At 42.2% G+C, this 20,235-nt stretch overlaps 1 protein-coding gene across 1 annotated transcript; it reads right to left on the reverse strand.

Moving 5' to 3' along the window:
- Nucleotides 1-1,301: 1,301 nt before the first annotated feature.
- On the reverse strand, nucleotides 1,302-16,522 carry LOC308312167 (protein NLRC3-like; the record flags this gene model as incomplete). The annotated part of the gene is made up of 11 exons (XM_080794561.1): nucleotides 1,302-1,867; nucleotides 3,606-3,667; nucleotides 5,152-5,280; nucleotides 7,166-7,294; nucleotides 8,190-8,296; nucleotides 8,628-8,687; nucleotides 10,016-10,184; nucleotides 11,698-13,510; nucleotides 15,019-15,125; nucleotides 15,969-16,073; nucleotides 16,449-16,522. The coding sequence occupies 11 exons, from the start codon at nucleotides 16,520-16,522 to the stop codon at nucleotides 1,302-1,304; spliced, it is 3,321 nt and encodes a 1,106-aa protein (XP_080650687.1).
- Between the last annotated feature and the right edge of the window lie 3,713 nt (nucleotides 16,523-20,235).

The raw sequence follows: 20,235 nt of genomic DNA on the forward strand, positions 1-20,235 counted from the left end.
ATATGAAGCAATCTAAAAATCCTCCTATGGCGATTTCAATGCAACTAAACAAATACATGAACCTGGGGACTGACGCCCTCTACTGAAAGTGACGTCAGACTTCGGTGCTCTATATCCTGACAGTTTTCCATTCTGACCTGAGATCAGATTCTAAAAATGTCTTCTATATCCTGACAGTTTTCCATTCTGACCTGAGATCAGATTCTAAAAATGTCTTCTATATCCTGACAGTTTTCCATTCTGACCTGAGATCAGATTCTAAAAATGTCTTCTATATCCTGACAGTTTTCCATTCTGACCTGAGATCAGATTCTAAAAATGTCTTCTATATCCTGACAGTTTTCCATTCTGACCTAAGATCAGATTAAAAAAATGTCTTCTATGTCAGTTGCTCTTCGCTCTTTCAAAAATAGCAGACCTACAAGCTCGTAGCGCGCCACTCGGTGGCGCGCTACGAGCTTGTAGGTCTGCTATTTTTCAATAGCTAAAGCACGACATGATGCTAACACCAAAATGGGTTAAAGTAAGTGCGTATGATAGCAGTAAACTAACATGACAAGTAAAAAGTAAGGCTAAAAGATGTTAAAAAGTGGTCGGTTTTGGACGAGCTGCTGTCAGACGTCACCGAACGCTCGCGCATGCGCTACACAGCTATGATTACTTTATAAATATGATTATTTTGGGGGTCCTCAGTTAAAATATGATTATTATGGCAGGTCCCCAGTTCAAATATGATTATTATGGCAGGTCCTCAGTTCAAATATGATTATTATGGCAGGTCTCCAGTTCAAATATGATTATTTTGGCAGGTCCTCAGTTCAAATATGATTATTTTGGGGGTCCTCAGTTCAAATATGATTATTGTGGGGGTCCCCAGTTCAAATAAAATCACACTGTGGAGACTTTAAGACATTCTGCCCCCTGGTGGAGACTTTAAGACATTCTGCCCCCTATTGGAGACTTTAAGACATTCTGCCCCCTGGTGGTTGGACTCTAACACTTCACCCGACAGTGACGATCTTCTTTATTACATTTTAATTGTATTGAGTTTTAATTTAGTCGACTAAGACTAGACTAAGACTAAATAATGTACAAATGACTAAAATAGGACTACAATTAAAGTGTGTGTTACGTGTGTGTGTGTGTGTGTGTGTGTGTGTGTGTGTGTGTGTGTGTGTGTGTGTGTGTGTTACGTGTGTGTGTGTGTGTGTGTGTGTGTGTGTTACGTGTGTGTGTGTGTGTGTGTGTGTGTGTGTGTGTGTTACGTGGTCTGGAATTAAATGTGTGTGTGTCCATTATACTTACTGCTCACACAGACGCGCTGAGGAGGAGTCGGACCATAACATGAACCCAGCATAGAGAGGTCCAGTGCACCTGGTCTGGAAGGTGTACAGGTGTCTCAGTGAGTCAGAGCACACGGTGTAGAAGGACAGAGTCCTAGCGGGACGGTCCACATACACGGATACTCTGTTGGAGCCTTTAGAGACTCTGACAGGGAGGTCAGTCTTCTGTCCGTTGTGGATGACACGGTAACTGGAACCAAGAACACCATCACAGTCCAGACTCCAGGACTTAGGGACTCCAGGATCATTGTATCCAAACCAACAGTCACGACCACGTCCTTTCCTGCTGATTGTTCCGTCAGCCACTGCTATATAAACCCATCCACTGCACTCTACCTCCCAGGAACAGCGTCCAGTCACACTCTGTGAACTCAGAACTTGTTTCCAGCCATCAAACCTGTCTGGGTGATCAGGAGGACGCTGACCTCCTGACCTCTGTGACCCCAGTGTGACCTTCCTGTTGTCCTCAGACAGAGAGAGGTCACAGTGTGCTGTGTTTGAGTCCAGTGTGAGACGCTGGAAATCTGATGAGAAAACAACACAGTAAACATTAAATACATCATTCACTGACATGCACGCACACGCAGACGCACATGCACACGCACACGCACACGCACACACACACACACACACACACACACACACACACACACACACACACACACACACACACACACACACACACACACACACACACAGATCTACAAACTCACTGCAGTATTAATTTTGGCAACAGATTTAGTCCTATTTCAGTCATTTGTACATTATTTAGTCTTAGCCTAGTCTTAGTCGACTAAATTAAGACTCGATACAATTAAAATGTAATAAAGAAGATCGTCACTGTAAGAGTCCAACCACCAGGGGGAAGAATGTCTCTGCACCCCTGGGCAGAGACATTCTACAGTGTGATTTTATTTGAACTGAGGACCCCAAAAATAATCATATTTGAACTGGAGACCCCCAAAATAATCATATTTTAACTGAGGACCCCCCAAAATAATCATATTTGAACTGAGGACCCCCAAAATAATCATATTTGAACTGGAGACCCCCCAAAATAATCATATACGTCCAGTTTGAACTGAGGACCCCCCCAAAATAATCAACATTGACAAGCACTTGGAATTGTAGGCATTCCATTTAGTTTGAGGCATTGTGAACTTGTAGATCTGCTATTTTCACAATACTTTCCACTTTCTTACAGTATTTGACATTTTTTGGCCATCTGGGGACCCCCCCCCCACCTGTCTGTCTCTATGTGTCTGTCTTTCTGTGTACCTGTCTGTCTCTCTGTGTACCTGTCTGTGTACCTGTCTGTCTCTCTGTGTTACTGTGTACCTGTCTGTCTCTATGTGTCTGTCTCTCTGTGTACCTGTCTGTCTCTCTGTGTACCTGTCTGTCTCTCTGTGTTACTGTGTACCTGTCTGTCTCTCTGTGTACCTGTCTGTCTCTCTGTGTTACTGTGTACCTGTCTGTCTCTCTGTGTACCTGTCTGTCTCTCTGTGTTACTGTGTACCTGTCAGTCTCTCTGTGTACCTGTCTGTGTTACTGTGTACCTGTCTGTCTCTCTGTGTACCTGTCTGTCTCTCTGTGTACCTGTCAGTCTCTCTGTGTACCTGTCTGTGTTACTGTGTACCTGTCTGTCTCTCTGTGTATGTGTCGTCTAACACGCGGTAACAAACTATTTTCCCCCCAAAATAATCAAAGTACAGCATAGAGCACAGTACACTACAATACAGTACAGAGCACAGTACACTACAATACAGTACAGAGCACAGTACACTACAATACAGTACAGAGCACAGTACACTACAATACAATACAGTACAGAGCACAGTACAGTAACTATAACAGTAAATGTATAGTTGCACCGCTCAGTTCACACAGGTGTGATTTATGTTTCCAGTTGTCTTGTATGTTGTTAAATGGAGCGTGGAACCATGCCAATGATCGACACGGGAGATCACTTGTGACTTTCAAACCAAAACGAGATCCACCTGTGATCTGCACACATCACGGCTCTGCACCAGCTTTCATGCATCGCACGTCAGAACTGAACTTATGCCAATATAGACGAAATACATGTTGTTTACGACCAGGTTAGTGAATGAGGCCCATTGTTTCTGTCAGACCACATGACCTCATCTTGATGTGTTAAGGACCAGGCCAAGAGCAGAGAGTAGAGAGCACAAGAGTTTTCAGGACAACATCAACCAAGTATACAACAGTGTATAAAATGTTAATGTAGACACAGATACTCACGTTTTGAAATTAGTTGACTCAGTTGAGGATTAGTAAGCCAATCTTCTCCTCCATGTTTCACTCTGTAGGAAGTAGAACAACAATGCATCAATGTCTGACTGTCTAACACAACGTCTCCACTAGCTGACACTACAGTGTTTCACTCTGTAGGAAGTAGAACAACAATGCATCAATGTCTGACTGTCTAGCACAACGTCTCCACTAGCTGACACTACAGTGTTTCTCCTGTCATTATCTTGGCCCTGCAGCTCATCCAGACATAGTCACTGCTGCCCAGTTTGGATCTCATCACCTCCTCAGACTCCACCTTAACCCCTATAGCACTCCACTGTCCTTTTATACCTTTGTGATGCACATATATTGTTGTTTAGACAGATGTTCATTGTTTACGTGTGCTATCCTAGAGTTTCTTTGAGGCACTGCATTGTGTTGTTCTTCTCATGATTTGTGACTTTGGGCTGTATCGTATCCCATGCCTTACCCGCAAGCATTAAACACTTTACGTGAATTACTCATTTAGGAGCTTCCACTATGCGTAAACATTATCTTGCGGCCACACAACCCACTATACATGTTTGCGGCTGGAGGTGTGTCTGTACGCGTGTTGATGCGCCTTCCCTATATTTGCTATCTCATGCACACAGGTTTAGGACAACGGAAATCGTGGACACAGCCCAAGTCTACTCACTGTCCAACATGGACACAGCCCAAGTCTACTCACTGTCCAACATGGACACAGCCCAAGTCTACTCACTGTCGAACATGGACACAGCCCAAGTCTACTCACTGTCCAACATGGACACAGCCCAAGTCTACTCACTGTCCAACATGGACACAGCCCAAGTCTACTCACTGTCCAACATGGACACAGCCCAAGTCTACTCACTGTCCAACATGGACACAGCCCAAGTCTACTCACTGTCCAACATGGACACAGCCCAAGTCTACTCACTGTCCAACATGGACACAGCCCAAGTCTATTCACTGTCCAACATGGACACAGCCCAAGTCTACTCACTGTCCAACATGGACACAGCCCAAGTCTACTCACTGTCCAACATGGACACAGCCCAAGTCTACTCACTGTCCAACATGGACACAGCCCAAGTCTACTCACTGTCCAACATGGACACAGCCCAAGTCTACTCACTGTCCAACATGGACACAGCCCAAGTCTACTCACTGTCCAACATGGACACAGCCCAAGTCTACTCACTGTCCAACATGGACACAGCCCAAGTCTACTCACTGTCCAACATGGACACAGCCCAAGTCTACTCACTGTCCAACATGGACACAGCCCAAGTCTACTCACTGTCCAACATGGACACAGCCCAAGTCTACTCACTGTCCAACATGGACACAGCCCAAGTCTACTCACTGTCCAACATGGACACAGCCCAAGTCTACTCACTGTCCAACATGGACACAGCCCAAGTCTACTCACTGTCCAACATGGACACAGCCCAAGTCTACTCACTGTCCAACATGGACACAGCCCAAGTCTACTCACTGTCCAACATGGACACAGCCCAAGTCTACTCACTTGCAGTTCTCCAGAACTGAATCATTCACCACGTTGAGCCTCAGGTCCAACTCTCTTAGGGAGGGATTAGAGCTTACAGCTGAGGCCAGAGCTTCACAGCATCTCTCTGACAGGCCACAGTTAGCCAGTCTGAAACACCAGATTAAAACATACATAAATAAATGAATAGATTAATTAATAAATAAGACGTTTAAATATGCATTATCCCTGGATTTAGAACCAGCTTCCAGCATCTATTAGTCCCTCTCTAGTCCCACTTAGGGTGCCTTCACACCTGGATGCTTTAGTTCCATTAAAACAAACCCTGGCCTCCAACATACCGTAATCATATTTGAACTGGGGACCCCCCCCCCCCTCCCCCAACTAACCTTAGAAGCAATCGGAATTGTAGGCATTACATGAATGCGAAAATATTACAAATCTACAAGCTCACAACGCCTCACAGTGATCTTGCAGATCGGCTATTATTACAATGTTAGTCTCTTTCTTTTTCGTAACATTAATATTAATTAACACTACTGCCTAACCCGTGTTCTTCGCTATTTAATCCATGTGTCGGTGCTGCATAATACGCTAAACCCGCTATTTGTTTAATGTGTTTAATTCGCCGTTTTTTAATAATGATAAAAGAGCTGATTTGTCGTGGACCTGGTGACGAGGCCGTTGCGTTATGATGACGAAACTGGAAATCTAGCCATGCTCTGGGCTGCTAGGGCTTCTGGGAAAATGAGTTCAATGCAAGTGAACGGGGGTTTGTTTGGACTACAACATGCTGTGGAGGCTGTTTTCGTTTCGCATCGTAATGGCGGCATGTTTTTCTCTTCAACAACAAACCATGGGACTATTTTCCGCCGGGTTTCGTGAATCAAAGCTGGAAATACTTAAAGTATATGCGTTATGCTCCAAAGGTAATTGATCAATCCCGTCAGCCTAGGTGGTCTGATTATATTAATCTATAGCCCTTAAAGTGTTAATATATAGAGCACCGAAGTCTGACGTCACTTTCAGTAGAGGGCGCCAATACACAGGTTCATGTATTTATTTATTTGCATTGTAATCTCCATAGGGCGATTTTAGGTCGCTTCATATAAGAACTGTGTTCTTATATGACCACCCCGGCCTTTCTGTCAGGGGGGTGGCTGTGCGCCGTTAATGATGTCCATTCATATTTGATACAGCCAGTTTCTGGAGAAAATGGAATTAATGTTGTCGCAAAAGCCTTGAAACTACATATGAAGGCAATGTCGCTGCTAATATACGTCACGCCCAGCTGTCAACACATTATAGCGTTCCTGAGATTCCTTGTTGACGTAAGCTCAGCTGGTGGGGACTCAACTCGTAGTAACCACGAAACATTAAATATCAATACAATTTAAATAAACTTAATTAACATTCAGTTTCTGTTGTGCGACAGGCAGATGCAGCCACCCCGCCTACCCGGGAATGTAGTCTCTGGTTTGTTTGAGTCGTTTAAACGCTTATTTTGTTACTCTTTGGGTATATTTTTACATTTCCACCTCCAGTCGAGGCTTCATATCCATATGAGTGAAAAGGCCGGGTGATTTTTTTCACATTAATGTGAAAATATTACCAAACTACAAGCTCACAACGCCTCACGGTGAGCTTGCAGATCTGCTATTTTCACGGTGTTCTGCTCTTTCCTCCGTAATATTAATTATAATAATTTTATTAAGAAGCTTGATAACTGTGGCGTAGCTACAACGGGTCGCCAGGCCAAAATAATCAGAAACTCTATATGATGAAGTAGCCGATACGTTACGATATTACACTTTGAAACATGTTTGGGGTAATTTTACCCCAAATGTCTACTCAGACACATAGGCTTGGGTTACCATTATATCAAGCGTATTAATACATTCTCACCACAGCATTCATATTATATTCACATAATACAGTACATAATAAAACAGAAGTGATCAAAATAAAAGTGGTAAATGTATCTTACTTTAGAACTTCCAGTCTACAGTGTGGGCTCTTCAGTGAAGCACAGAGCAGCTCCACTAGTCCTGAGTCCCGCAGGTTGTTTTTACTGAGGTCCAGTTCTCTCAAATGGGAAGGATTAGAGCTGAGAGCTGAAGACACAGTTTCAACCTCTCTCTTACTGAGTTTACAGCCAACAAGTCTGTAAATACAAATTAAATAAGAGATGATCAAAACAAATGATACCTAGTTCACTGTCATGGAAGTTAACTAAAACATCTCCCATCTAGTTATCCAGACATAAACAGTATTGTGGAATAGACCAGGGGTTCTCAACCTTTTGGGCCGGGGACCCCCAGGGATGCTTTGGCCATGTCTCGCGACCCCCGCCCCCCCACCCCCAATACAAACACTGCATTTATGCAACTGAATTGCACTTTTTTTTTTTGGGAAATAATTTGGGGACCCCCGAGGGGTCGCGACCCACGGGTTGAGAACCCCTGGAATAGTAATGGAATAATTTGGCGGAATAATTTGAAGTCAGCCATGTGTTTGGAAAGTCATCTTTTGTATGAACTAGTTCAGTTCACAGTTCAAACATTCAACATTTTGAACTAAAGTTCATGGTTCCAAAAAATGAAAAGTTTTAGTTATTTTTCTTTTTTTCTTTGCTTTTTGTTTTTCTAAATGTTTGCCGCAGCCCATAGCCATAGAACTGCAGACTTTCTTCCTATTGGGAATAACTTTGGGATTATTAAAGTTACAACTTTTACAATTTCTCCATTAACATTAACCAAATTAATTCCTTATTATATATTTTTTTTACATTTTGGAAAAAAATTGCTCTTTTGCAATGTGGAATGCCACAGAATTCTTAATCATTTTCCTTGTCCTAATTATGGGCCAACTTGTGAAAGCTGCATGCTTTTATTGTTTAGGCTCTCAGTTCAGTTCTCACAGCCTGCATATCTCCACGTGCTGAAAATAGCTGATCTAGACGCTCACAACGCGTCGCGGACGCAACACGTTGTGGGCTTGTAGATCAGCCATTTTCAGCATGGAACACGTTGTACGACGAAGAATAAATCAGGCATCACTGCGCTTCTGTGGAGGGAGATGTCTTTAGCTGGCCGACCGAGGCGATCATGTATATGGACAAATACCTATTCGAACGATCTTCAGATTTATCGTCCCGGAATGTATGCTAATTAGCGCATATAATGCATAATTTGCATATTTAAACATATCATTTCAGCAATACAAAAAATCTTAGTCTTAATATAATTAATCAACTGGAGAAGTTTCATTGTGATAGATATTAGTTAACTTTTTTCCCCTATTCGCCTACCATGCATGTCTCACCATCAAGCTTATTAATACATTCTCACCACAGCATTCATATTATATTCACATAATACAGTACATAATAAAACAGAAGTGATCATAATAAAAGTGGTAAATGTATCTTACTTTAGAACTTCCAGTCCACAGTGTGGGCTCTTCAGTGAAGCACAGAGCAGCTCCACTAGTCCTGAGTCCTGCAGGTCGTTTTCACTGAGGTCCAGTTCTCTCAAATGGGAAGGATTAGATCTGAGAGCTGAAGACACAGCTTCAACACCTGTCTCACTGAGTTTACAGCCAGCAAGTCTGTAAATGCAGATTAAATAAGAGATTATTAAAACAAATGATACCTAGTTCACTGTGATGGAAGTTAACTAAAACATCTCCTATCTAGTTATCCAGACATTAACAGTATTGTAGAATAGACCAGGGGTTCTCAACCTTTTGGGCTGGGGACCCCCAGGGATGCTTTGGCCATGTCTCGCGACCCCCGCCCCCCCACCCCCAATACAAACACTGCATTTATGCAACTGAATTGCACTTTTTTTTTTGGAAAATAATTTGGGGACCCCCGAGGGGTCGCGACCCACGGGTTGAGAACCCCTGGAATTGTAATGGAATAATTTGGCAGAATAATTTGAAGTCAGCCATGTGTTTGGAAAGTCATCTTTTGTATGAACTAGTTCAGTTCACAGTTCAAACATTCAACATTTTGAACTAAAGTTCATGGTTCCAAAAAATGAACTTTTTTCTTTTTTTTTTTTTTCTTTTTTTTCTTTGCTTTTTGTTTTTCTAAATGTTTGCCGCAGCCCATAGCCATAGAACTGCAGACTTTATTCCTATTGGGAATAACTTTGGGATTATTAAAGTCACAACTTTTACAATTTCTCCATTAACATTAACCAAATTAATTCCTTATTATATATTTCTTTTACATTTTGGAAAGAATTGCTCTTTTGCAATGTGGAATGCCACAGAATTCTTAATCATTTTCCTTGTCCTAATTATGGGTCAACTTGTGAAAGCTGCATGCTTTTATTGTGAAGGCTCTCAGTTCACTTCTCACAGCCTGCATATCTCCGCGTGCTGAAAATAGCTGATCTAGACGCTCACAACGCGTCGCGGACGCAACACGTTGTGAGCTTGTAGATCATCCATTTTCAGCATGGAACACGTTGTACGACGAAGAATAAATCAGGCATCACTGCGCTTCTGTGGAGGGAGATGTCTTTAGCTGGCCGACCGAGGTGATCATGTATATGGACAAATACCTCCTCGAACGATCTTCAGATTTATCGTCCCGGAATGTATGCTAATTAGCGCATATAATGCCTAATTTGCATATTTAAACATATCATTTCAGCAATACAAAAAATCTTAGTCTTAATATAATTAATCAACTGGAGAAGTTTCATTGTGATAGCTATTAGTTAACTTTTTTCCCCTATTCGCCTACCATGTCTCACCATCAAGCTTATTAATACATTCTCACCACAGCATTCATATTATATTCACATAATACAGTACATAATAAAACAGAAGTGATCATAATAAAAGTGGTAAATGTATCTTACTTTAGAACTTCCAGTCTACAGTGTGGGCTCTTCAGTGAAGCACAGAGCAGCTCCACTAGTCCTGAGTCCCGCAGGTTGTTTTCACTGAGGTCCAGTTCTCTCAAATGGGAAGGATTAGAGCTGAGAGCTGAAGACACAGTTTCAACATCTGTCTCACTGAGTTCACAGCCAACAAGTCTGTAAATGCAGATTAAATAAGAGATGATCAATACAAATTATACCTAGTTCACTGTCATGGAAGTTAACTAAAACATCTCCTATCTAGTTATCCAGACATAAACAGTATTGTGGAATAGACCAGGGGTTCTCAACCTTTTTGGCTGGGGGCCATGTCTCGCGATACAAACACTGCATTTATGCAACTGAATTGCAAATTATTTTTTGGGAAATAATTTGGGGACCCACGGGTTGAGAACCCCTGGAATAGTAATGGAATAATTTGGCGGAATAATTTGAAGTCAGCCATGTGTTTGGAAAGTCATCTTTTGTATGAACTAGTTCAGTTCACAGTTCAAACATTCAACATTTTGAACTAAAGTTCATGGTTCCAAAAAATGAAAAGTTTTAGTTATTTTTTATTTTTTTCTTTGCTTTTTGTTTTTCTAAATGATTGTCGCAGCCCATAGCCATAGAACTGCAGACTTTATTCCTATTGGGAATAACTTTGGGATTATTAAAGTCACAACTTTTACAATTTCTCCATTAACATTAACCAAATTAATTCCTTATTATATATATTTTTTACATTTTGGAAAAAAATTGCTCTTTTGCAATGTGGAATGCCACAGAATTCTAAATAATTTTCCTTGTCCTAATTATGGGCCAACTTGTGAAAGCTGCATGCTTTTATTGTGAAAGCTCTCAGTTCTCAGTTCACAGCCTGCATATCTCCACGTGCTGAAAATAGCTGATCTAGACGCTCACAACGCGTCACGGACGCAACGCATTGTGGGCTTGTAGATCAGCCATTTTCAGCATGGAACACGTTGTACGAACACTCACTCTTGAACGAAGTCAAACGTGAGAAAGTGACGTTCACACACGACAGAAATGAACGTGTTCACAATGACGTTGATCAAACAGAAATACAGTACGTTCACGTTCACCCAAAATATGAACGTGTTTGTGAACGATCGTTCATTGAACGCGTTCAGGGACAACACTGAAGTCAGCATGTTTTCCCAATGCAATCTTAAGGAAGCAGTCCTGTGCATGCAGACAGGGTTGACATTGAAGCAGTCCTGTGCATGCAGACAGGGTTGACATTGAAGCAGTCCTGTGCATGCAGACAGGGTTGACATTGAAGCAGTCCTGTGCATGCAGACAGGGTTGACATTGAAGCAGTCCTGTGCATGCAGACAGGGTTGAGATCGGGAAAATATGGAACCGGCTGTATAAAATGCTGCGTCATTGTAAATGGTGCATTTATGTATCACTTTTATCCAAAGCACATTTCTGTTTAAATTGAGGCGGACGGGAGGCAGACTTTCACTTCTGGTTCATTTCTGGTTTTATCTGTTGCCTAGCAACCTAGCATCATTCATACAGTACCTTGATGAAGAGCGCCATCTATACTAATCCACTGAAAAGACCATAAGACACAATACTGCGTGCTTGGCAGTCAAGCGATGGATTCGATGCGACGTAACATGACGTGATTGGCAGTCAAGTCAATGTGTTAACTACTAACCGAGCCTTTCTGCAGTTCCTCACAGCTGGGACCAGTCTCCTTCGCCCCTTCTCTGATGCGTTGTATTTGTTCAGGTCCAACTCTTCCAGAACCTCCTCTGACATCTGCAGCATGACGGCCAGAGCTGAACACTGGGTCTCAGACAGTTTCTCTGTTCTGTTCTCTGAATTCAGGAACTGTTGGATCTCCTGATGTAATGAGTGGTCGTTCATCTCCATCAGACAGTGGAAGATGTTGATACATCTGTCAGGATAGACATCTTCACCACGTAACATCCTCTTCAGGTTCTGGATGGCTTTCTGGATCTCCTCGGGACTGTTCTCTGTGTGACCCAGCAGGTCTCCTAACAGACTCTGGTTGGACTGCAGTGAGAGGCCATGAAGGAAGCGGACTAAGAGGTCCAGGTGGCCATTTTTACTCTCCAGGGATTTTTTGATAGCAGCTTTCAGGAAGTCTGAGAGGGAGCTGTAATGGTTGTATTCATCTCCCAGGAATGTCTTCAGGACCTTCCTGTTCCTCTGTGTGAAACAGTGGAACAGGTAGACGGCAGCCAGAAACTCCTGGATGACCAGATGAACAAAGCTGTAGACCGTTTTCTGGAACAGCACACTCTCTGTTTTGAAGATCTGTGTGCACACTCCTGAGTACAGCGCGGCGTCTTTCACATCAAGACCACACTCTTCCAGGTCTTCTTGGTCGAACACGATGCTACTTTTCTTCAGGTGTTGAAACGCCAGCTTGCCCAGATTCAGAAGAACATCCCTGTCAGTCTTAGTGAGCTGCTGTCGAGTCCCCTTTTCTTTGTCTTTCTTGTTCACATCATGAGTCTCGTCATACTTCTGCTTCTTCGTGTTTGTCTGAACCAACAGGAAGTGGCAGCACATCTCAGTCAGAGTCTTGGGCAGCTGTCCTATCGTGATGTCCAGCAGAACGGTAGCAATGATCCAACAGAAGAGTGGGATGTAACACATGATGTGGAGGCTCCTCCATGTCTTCAAGTGTGAGAGGACTCTGTCGGTCAGCTTCTCTTCACTGAATCTCTTCCTGAAGTACTTCTCCTTCTGGGGGTCTGTGAACCCTCGCACTTCTGTCACCATGTCAACACAAGCAGGAGGGATCCGATTGGCTGCTGCAGGTCTGGTGGTTATCCAGAGGAGGGCCGAGGGGAGCAGTTTCCTCTTGATGAGGTTCGTCAACAGAGCATCCACCGATGATGTCACTGTGACATCAGAGATGATTTCATTTTTGTCGAAGTGCAACGGAGACCTGCTTTCATCGAGGCCATCGAGGATGAAGCAAACTTTCCAGGCAGCGAGCTGCTCTGCTGTGACCTTCTTTAACGTTGGGTGGAAATCATGGATCAGGTTCAGAAGACTGTACTGCTTATCTCTGACCAAGTTCAGCTCCCGGAATGAAAAGGGAACCAGGAGATCTATATCTTGATTCTCCAAACCTCTTGCCCAGTCCAGAGCAAACTTGCGCGCAGAGAATGTTTTTCCGATGCCAGCGATGCCATTTGTCAGAACTGTTTCGCTGGGTTTCTCTCTGCCAGGGAGGATGATCTTAAAGACTTTACAGCAGTCGATTGCATCGTCATGGAAGGTCTTCATGTTGGAAGTTCTCTCAAGCTGTATCACCTCATGTTGGCTATTAACCCCTTCACTCTGTCCCGCTGAGATGTAGAGCTCTGAGTAGGTGCTGGTGACGGAGTCTCCAGACTCTTCCGTCATGTGGTTTTTCACTCCACCAAGACTGTCCAAACTGACCTTCAAACTGACCTTATAATCGTTCAAATCAACCTGCAGACGAACATCTGAAATGAGAAGAACATTTATGTTTAAAACATTAACGTTACATGTTTACAGCACACATTACTAATTAATTACCCCCAGATAATATGCTTTTTGATAAGAAACATTTTGCCAAAGATAACAACACAAGATCAGCTGTTTTTGTCCAGTTGTTGAGTTGACAGATGTTTAGCTTCATTATTTGCACTTAGATATAATTGATACAGACCGATCATTTGACCATTTGTGACCAGATTTGACTGAGAGCCTGCCATCGAGTAGCCTCCAGCTTTTCACCAGAGGAGAAAAACTAATATTTTTGTTTAATCCAAAATTAGTTATTAGCACAGGCAGACTCTTCACTAGAGCATGTTTGAAATAAGTGTCAGAGCTGAAATCGACATGTAAATATGAAATAAATGCTTAAACATGTAGCTATATAGGTGTAATGTTAGAGTCCACAGAATACATGTAAATATGAAATAAATGCTTAAACATGTAGCTATAGGTGTAATGTTAGTGTCCACAGAAGACATGTAAATATGAAATTAATGCTTAAACATGTAGCTAGGTGTAATGTTAGAGACCACAGAAGACATGTAAATATGAAATAAATGCTTAAACATGTAGCTAGGTGTAATGTTAGTCCACAGAAGACATGTACTTATGAAATAAATGCTTAAACATGTAGCTATAGGTGTAATGTTAGAGACCACAGAAGACATGTAAATATTAAATAAATGCTTAAACGTGTAGCTAGGTGTAATGTTAGAGACCGCAGGAGTGAACCTTTCAAGCCTGTTTTCTCAACTCGCTGTTTCTCTGCAAGACATTAGTCTATAAGCCATATCTCCAAAACTGGTGGGTCAAACTGAACAACCAATATGTCAACTTGAAGCTATGATTCCCTGCTTTCATGACATGGAAATTACAAAAACTCCAATGGGCCCCAGTCAAATGTGGTCACATTTAGTCTGACTATGAATTTTCAATGAGTGCAGATTCTTACTTTGTCCAGGTGTGGTTTGACTGGTTGTCTTCAGTCCAGGTGTGGTTTGACTGGGTGTCTTCAGTCCAGGTGTGGTTTGACTGGGTGTCTTCAGTCCAGGTGTGGTTTGACTGGGTTTCTTCAGTCCAGGTGTGGTTTGACTGGGTGTCTTCAGTCCAGGGTTCTGCTCAGTCTCACCATGCCTCTCTCTGTGGACATGATTACATATTTACATCCACATTGGAGCCACCTGGTTCCTATGTAGATCCCAAAATCCATCATTGATTGATTGATTCATTATTATATTTTGGGTTGGATATGTGGCTAATAATTAACCAGATAATGTCAGCTAAACGGTTTTTCTATCCCTAGGCTAGTTGTAGTGTGTTATAGTGTGTATAGTGTTATAGTGTATATTGTATAGTGTTATAGTTTATAGTGTATATTGTATAGTGTAATAGTGTATATATTGTACAGTGTTATAGTGTATATATTGTACAGTGTTATAGTGTATATATTGTACAGGAGGATTGACATACTGTGTATCTGGAGGTCCAGGTTCATTGAAGTTAGGAGGAGGTCCTTTGGACCAGTCACTCATGGTAGACACACCGCTGTCTGTTGGAGACTCTGCTCTGTGGTGAACACTTCTGGAATCATAGAAATGTTTATCATTATCATGTGAATTCAATGAATTCAATACATATCTGTAAGTTCTCAGTCGTCAAAACTGACTTCAGTTACACGCACACACGCACAGGGTTGGGAAGGTTACTTTTAAAAAGTAATCTCCTACAGTTACAAGTTACTTGCAAAAAGTTGTAGTCAGTAACGTAATCCGAGTACTAGAATTTAAAGTAACGGGGTTACTTTCAGTTACTTTTAAGCTAAACTCTATTTAATTAGATGAAACACATTTTACCATTGATAACCAGACAAGAATGTTGAGCTTATGAAATTAAGAAAAGGACAACAGAAATATGGTTAAATCAACCTTTTTACAACAAGCAGAACCTCCTCAGAAAATATTTGGCTCTCAAGTTCCAACCTTATTATGATTCATGTTAAAATACAGTCCTATTCGGCTAGGCAAGGCACGTGTTCACACAAAAGGCTAAATCATTCCAAATCATAATATATACAAATATAAAGAATATATATAGGCCCTAGGCAAAGTCATGCTTTGGCTTGGTCTACAAAATTATATTGATAAAAAAACTGGCACACTGAGTTGTCACAGACAGACAGACAATTACAATTTACAATTACAGACAGACACACACACACACACACACACACACACACACACACACACACACACACACACACACACACACACACACACACACACACACACACACACACACACACACACTTTTCTGGCACAACAGACTGTATGTTCAAATGATAAATTCCACACGTAACAGTGTGTTAGTGTATAATATTGTATACTCTTAGTGTACATTGTACAGTTAGGATTGACATACTGTGTATCTGGAGGTCCAGGTTCATTGAAGTTAGGAGGAGGTCCTTTAGACCAGTCACTCTTCACAGACAGAAGGCTGGGAGTTGGAGACTCTGCTCTGTGGTACAGACTTCTGGAATAACATGAATGTTTGTGTGAATGAGGACCGTAGTGTATATATTGTACAGTAGTGTTATAGTGTATATATTGTACAGCGTTATAGTGTATATATTGAGGTACAGACTTCTGGAATAACATGAATGTTTGTGTGAATGAAAAAGTTAGTTAAAGGGTTTCTAAAGAGTTTTTTGTTTCGTCTCTTGCCATTGCATGACAAGTAAATAAAATAAAATATCAATAAAATAATAGAAACCATACAATCTTACTAAATATACAGTACAATAACAGGTGATATTTTACACACATATATGTTGCATACTGTACACAAATAATTTACACAAATACTGTACACGTATTATAGTGTATATTTAGGGGTGCATTCACATACTTAGCATCAGGAGGTCCAGGTTCATTACTGAAGTCAGGAGGTAGAGGTATAGACGAGTCACTCTTCATAGACATGTAGCTGGTTGTTGGAGACACTGGTCTGTGGACGAGATGTTTGTCAGCTCCCTCCTCTCTCTCCTCACGGAGACTCATCTCTGCTCTGTGGACGAGATGTTTGTCAGCTCCCTCCTCCTCTCTCTCCTCACGGAGACTCATCTCTGCTCTGTGGACGAGATGTTTGTCAGCTCCCTCCTCCTCTCTCTCCTCACGGAGACTCATCTCTGCTCTGTATTAAACCTGTCAAGATCACAATACACCAGACAACAGTCAATGTTTGCTGTATATACACAATGGGCCTGATTCTTCAACGCGTTTACGCTGATATAATGACGTGAAGCTAGCGGAAAGGCATTTACGTGGATTTCCCACATTAATTTGGAATTCATGGAAATGGCCGTGAACTTGACGCTCACGTAGGTTGGTCGGAAACTCCGTAAAATCCCACGGGACCTCTTTAGGTGGCGGACGAATTTACGGATATATTCAGAAGGCTTTAGTCTTCATGCTGAATCAATAAATAGTTCCCAAATCGCAGATAAAATATGTAGGCATGTGTCCCGACCCTAACATTGTTCAGCACATAAAAAAATGATATATAAAAGCCGAGTGCACTTGCACTTGTATGCCTATGCATGCATTCTAGAGTCAAGTCCCATAAGGAAACTGCCCCTGCAAGCGACACCTTTTTATTTATTTATTAGGATATTTCTATAGCATGCGCGATTGCGCTGCTCACTTGACAGCCTTCTCTAGGCTACTCGCAGTGCGTTGTGAGCTTGTAGATCGGCTCCCGTGGACTCGCGCTGCATGTTAAAAAACAAACTCACAATTATAATAAGAACATAGGCCTACGCCTACACTTATCTGCATTCTGCTGTACGAATCCAACGTTGTTTAGTGTGTGTTAGTGTTGTTTAGTGAGTCAGTTCTCTGACTGTCGGTGTGTGTGTGTGTGTGTGTGTGTGTGTGTGTGTGGGGGGGGGGGGGGGGGGGGGCGGACAGCAGCATGCGGCCGCTGAACCGAGTCCAATCTGGGTGAAATTTACATTGGAAAATTAATATAACGGCGCGGTGAGCCCGGCAAGGACAGAACACGGCCTGGCCCGACTGTTATATGGTCTATCTATGGCATTCTATGGTTCACAGACTGACAGACATGCCGGTCTGACAGACAGACAGCAGTCACGACGAGGGCTATAAATCCACAGCGTGCAATTTGGCCAGTCAGTTTTAAGCCAGCTCACCTTAATTAATTATAATATGGGCAACGTTGTAGCTGTGTAGGCTATATGCTGTAGGCTACTACATTGATCTCATCATGAGTTTGCCGTGTCCCGCGAATCATTTTAATATGACGACATCATGAAATTAATTTACATCTGATACATCGGATATCTATTTTACTTCTGCAGGCGAGTGTTGTTTCTTTTTTTATAACCCTCAGGTGCATTCATCAGTAGCCTATAAGGGCTTATCATTGCCGAGTTGTAATATAGCATTTGGTCGTGTGGTGAACAGTACAAATTAATATCATGTATTGATATTGATCACATGCATGGATGCCACACACAGAATAGTTTAACTCACTGGATAAACTCACTGGATTATAATTTCTTAAATTCTTCAGACAAGAGGATCCCAATTATTCACTTATGAATGTAAATGCTTGTAGGCCTACTGTTCTTTATCGCGCAAGCCATGCCCCCCTCCCTCTCTCCCCTCTCTCTCTCTCTCTCTCTCTCTCTCTCTCTCTCTCTCTCTCTCAAAAGACGACTTTTGCATTGACATATATCCGATATTTTAAATATCGGATAGCCTATATTTTACCTCTGACTGCAAAGGTGTGAGTGCAGCACCCGCCTTGGTCCCGAACTTAATTAAATAAATTATAATGATATTGCTTCAGCAGCGGAGCACGCACCGTTGTGGACATTTTAATAGAGTGCGGGCTATATTCATGCATTGACCGCGGCTGTGAAGCCGCATAGTCTGCGGCTGCAAAGCCTTTTTTCTTTTTTTGACAGACCAAACTGCTGTCTGCTGAGTCATGCTTGAAGCCTTTTATGGTGCGATATGGGGCGTGGATCAATGCAAATGAGGTTGTCGGGTGCTTTTCCGATCACTTTGCACCCACTGCATTCAGTATGACATACACCTGCGATACGCCAGCGCACCTGTGGTACACACCGCTCTCTGAATAACACGTCATCTCAACGTAGCTTGATCGGACGGATAAATACGATATCTGTTTCCGCCACAGTGTAACGGTGGCGTATTTCTTTTTAATGAATCAGGCCCAATGTGCGGACACGCCCGCACGGCGCACGCACACACAGCCGCTTTCCAACTTATATTGTTGTCACAAGAAGATGTTCCTTAACAGTTAACAGGTCGTATTAAGTGCAAAAAATGATATTTGTTTTAAAAAATATTAATATTATAGGCCTACCATAACATGCAGCTTCATATTATAGGCCTACCATAACATATATAAGGATCATGCAATGTGACATAATTATGCTCTGTTTACAAAAAGCTGGGAGAGGGGAGTTGCACCACTCTGTTCACACGGGTGTGTTTTTGCTCTATTCTTAGCCTATTCCCGGCCATTTTGGACAAAATTCCAAAATAGAGAGAGAGAGAGAGACAGAGAGGGGGAGAGGGGGAGAGGGGGGGGGGGGGTTAGGGGCGGTTTCGCCAGAGGTAGAGAATGTCGGAATGAGAGGAGTGGGGAGGGGTGTTTTTTTTGGTAGTTTACTAGTTGTGTAGGTTGCATTATATAGTAGGCTTGTTCCCTAATGTTGTTTAAACCTGTGATTCTGATCAAACATTGTCATGAAGGACCCCCGTGTATTTGTGCACAAGCTTCTGAAGAATGTTCTGTGCCAGGCTTTTATTTTTTATTTGTATAAAACAAAAACTATTATTTCTCTCAAAAAATATGTGGCAACACCTTCCTCTCACACAGCAGCGTAACAACCGGTGTTGCCAGATTGTGTGAGAGCAATAAGCAATCAGGTCTATGAAAAGAAGCCACTCCATAAATGAGCTGTAGCCTACTATAATACTTAATATTTATATACTATACATCGGCAGCTGCTTGAGAATAGCAGATCTGCAAGCTCACAATGTGTCGCAGTGAGCTTGTAGATCAGATGTTTTCCAAAATAGCTTTTGTTTTATACAAATAAAAAATAAAAAACTGGCACAAAACTTAGCGACTTTTTTGCGTCCCTAGCGACTTTTTGGCGCCCCTAGCAACGAAAATATGTAGCCAGCCCAGAAAAACATGTCATTTATGTGCACTTAGTTTGTATCATCTCTTCATTTGATAACACATCGTTTAAACTCATTGTAATATTAAAAAAAAAACATACCTCAATTCAACTAATGTTTAGAACGCTATTTTGTTCCGATCCATACAGGAATTAGAAGGTTAATACTTTATGCATCCGAGTGTGTATTTTATTTTTACTAGCAGACTAAACTGAGCTGCCAGACTGCCAGTGCTTCCTCCTTTCTTGCTCTGTCGAGCTCGAGGGGCGCGTTCGGAAATACCGCACCGGAGCGCACTCGCCTAGGCAGAGCAAGAAAGGAGGAAGCACTGGTAGACAGTCTGTGCAGTGTGCACATAACCGAGCAAGCCACTGAGCCTGCTGTGACCTGTGAGCCAGACCAGACGCGCCGACCACTTTTAGTTTTGCCAATTTCGCGGATTTGAGGGTGAG

This window comes from Protomyctophum bolini (assembly GCF_963924005.1).
Source record: "Protomyctophum bolini genome assembly, contig: SCAFFOLD_524, whole genome shotgun sequence".
NCBI lineage: Eukaryota > Metazoa > Chordata > Actinopteri > Myctophiformes > Myctophidae > Protomyctophum > Protomyctophum bolini.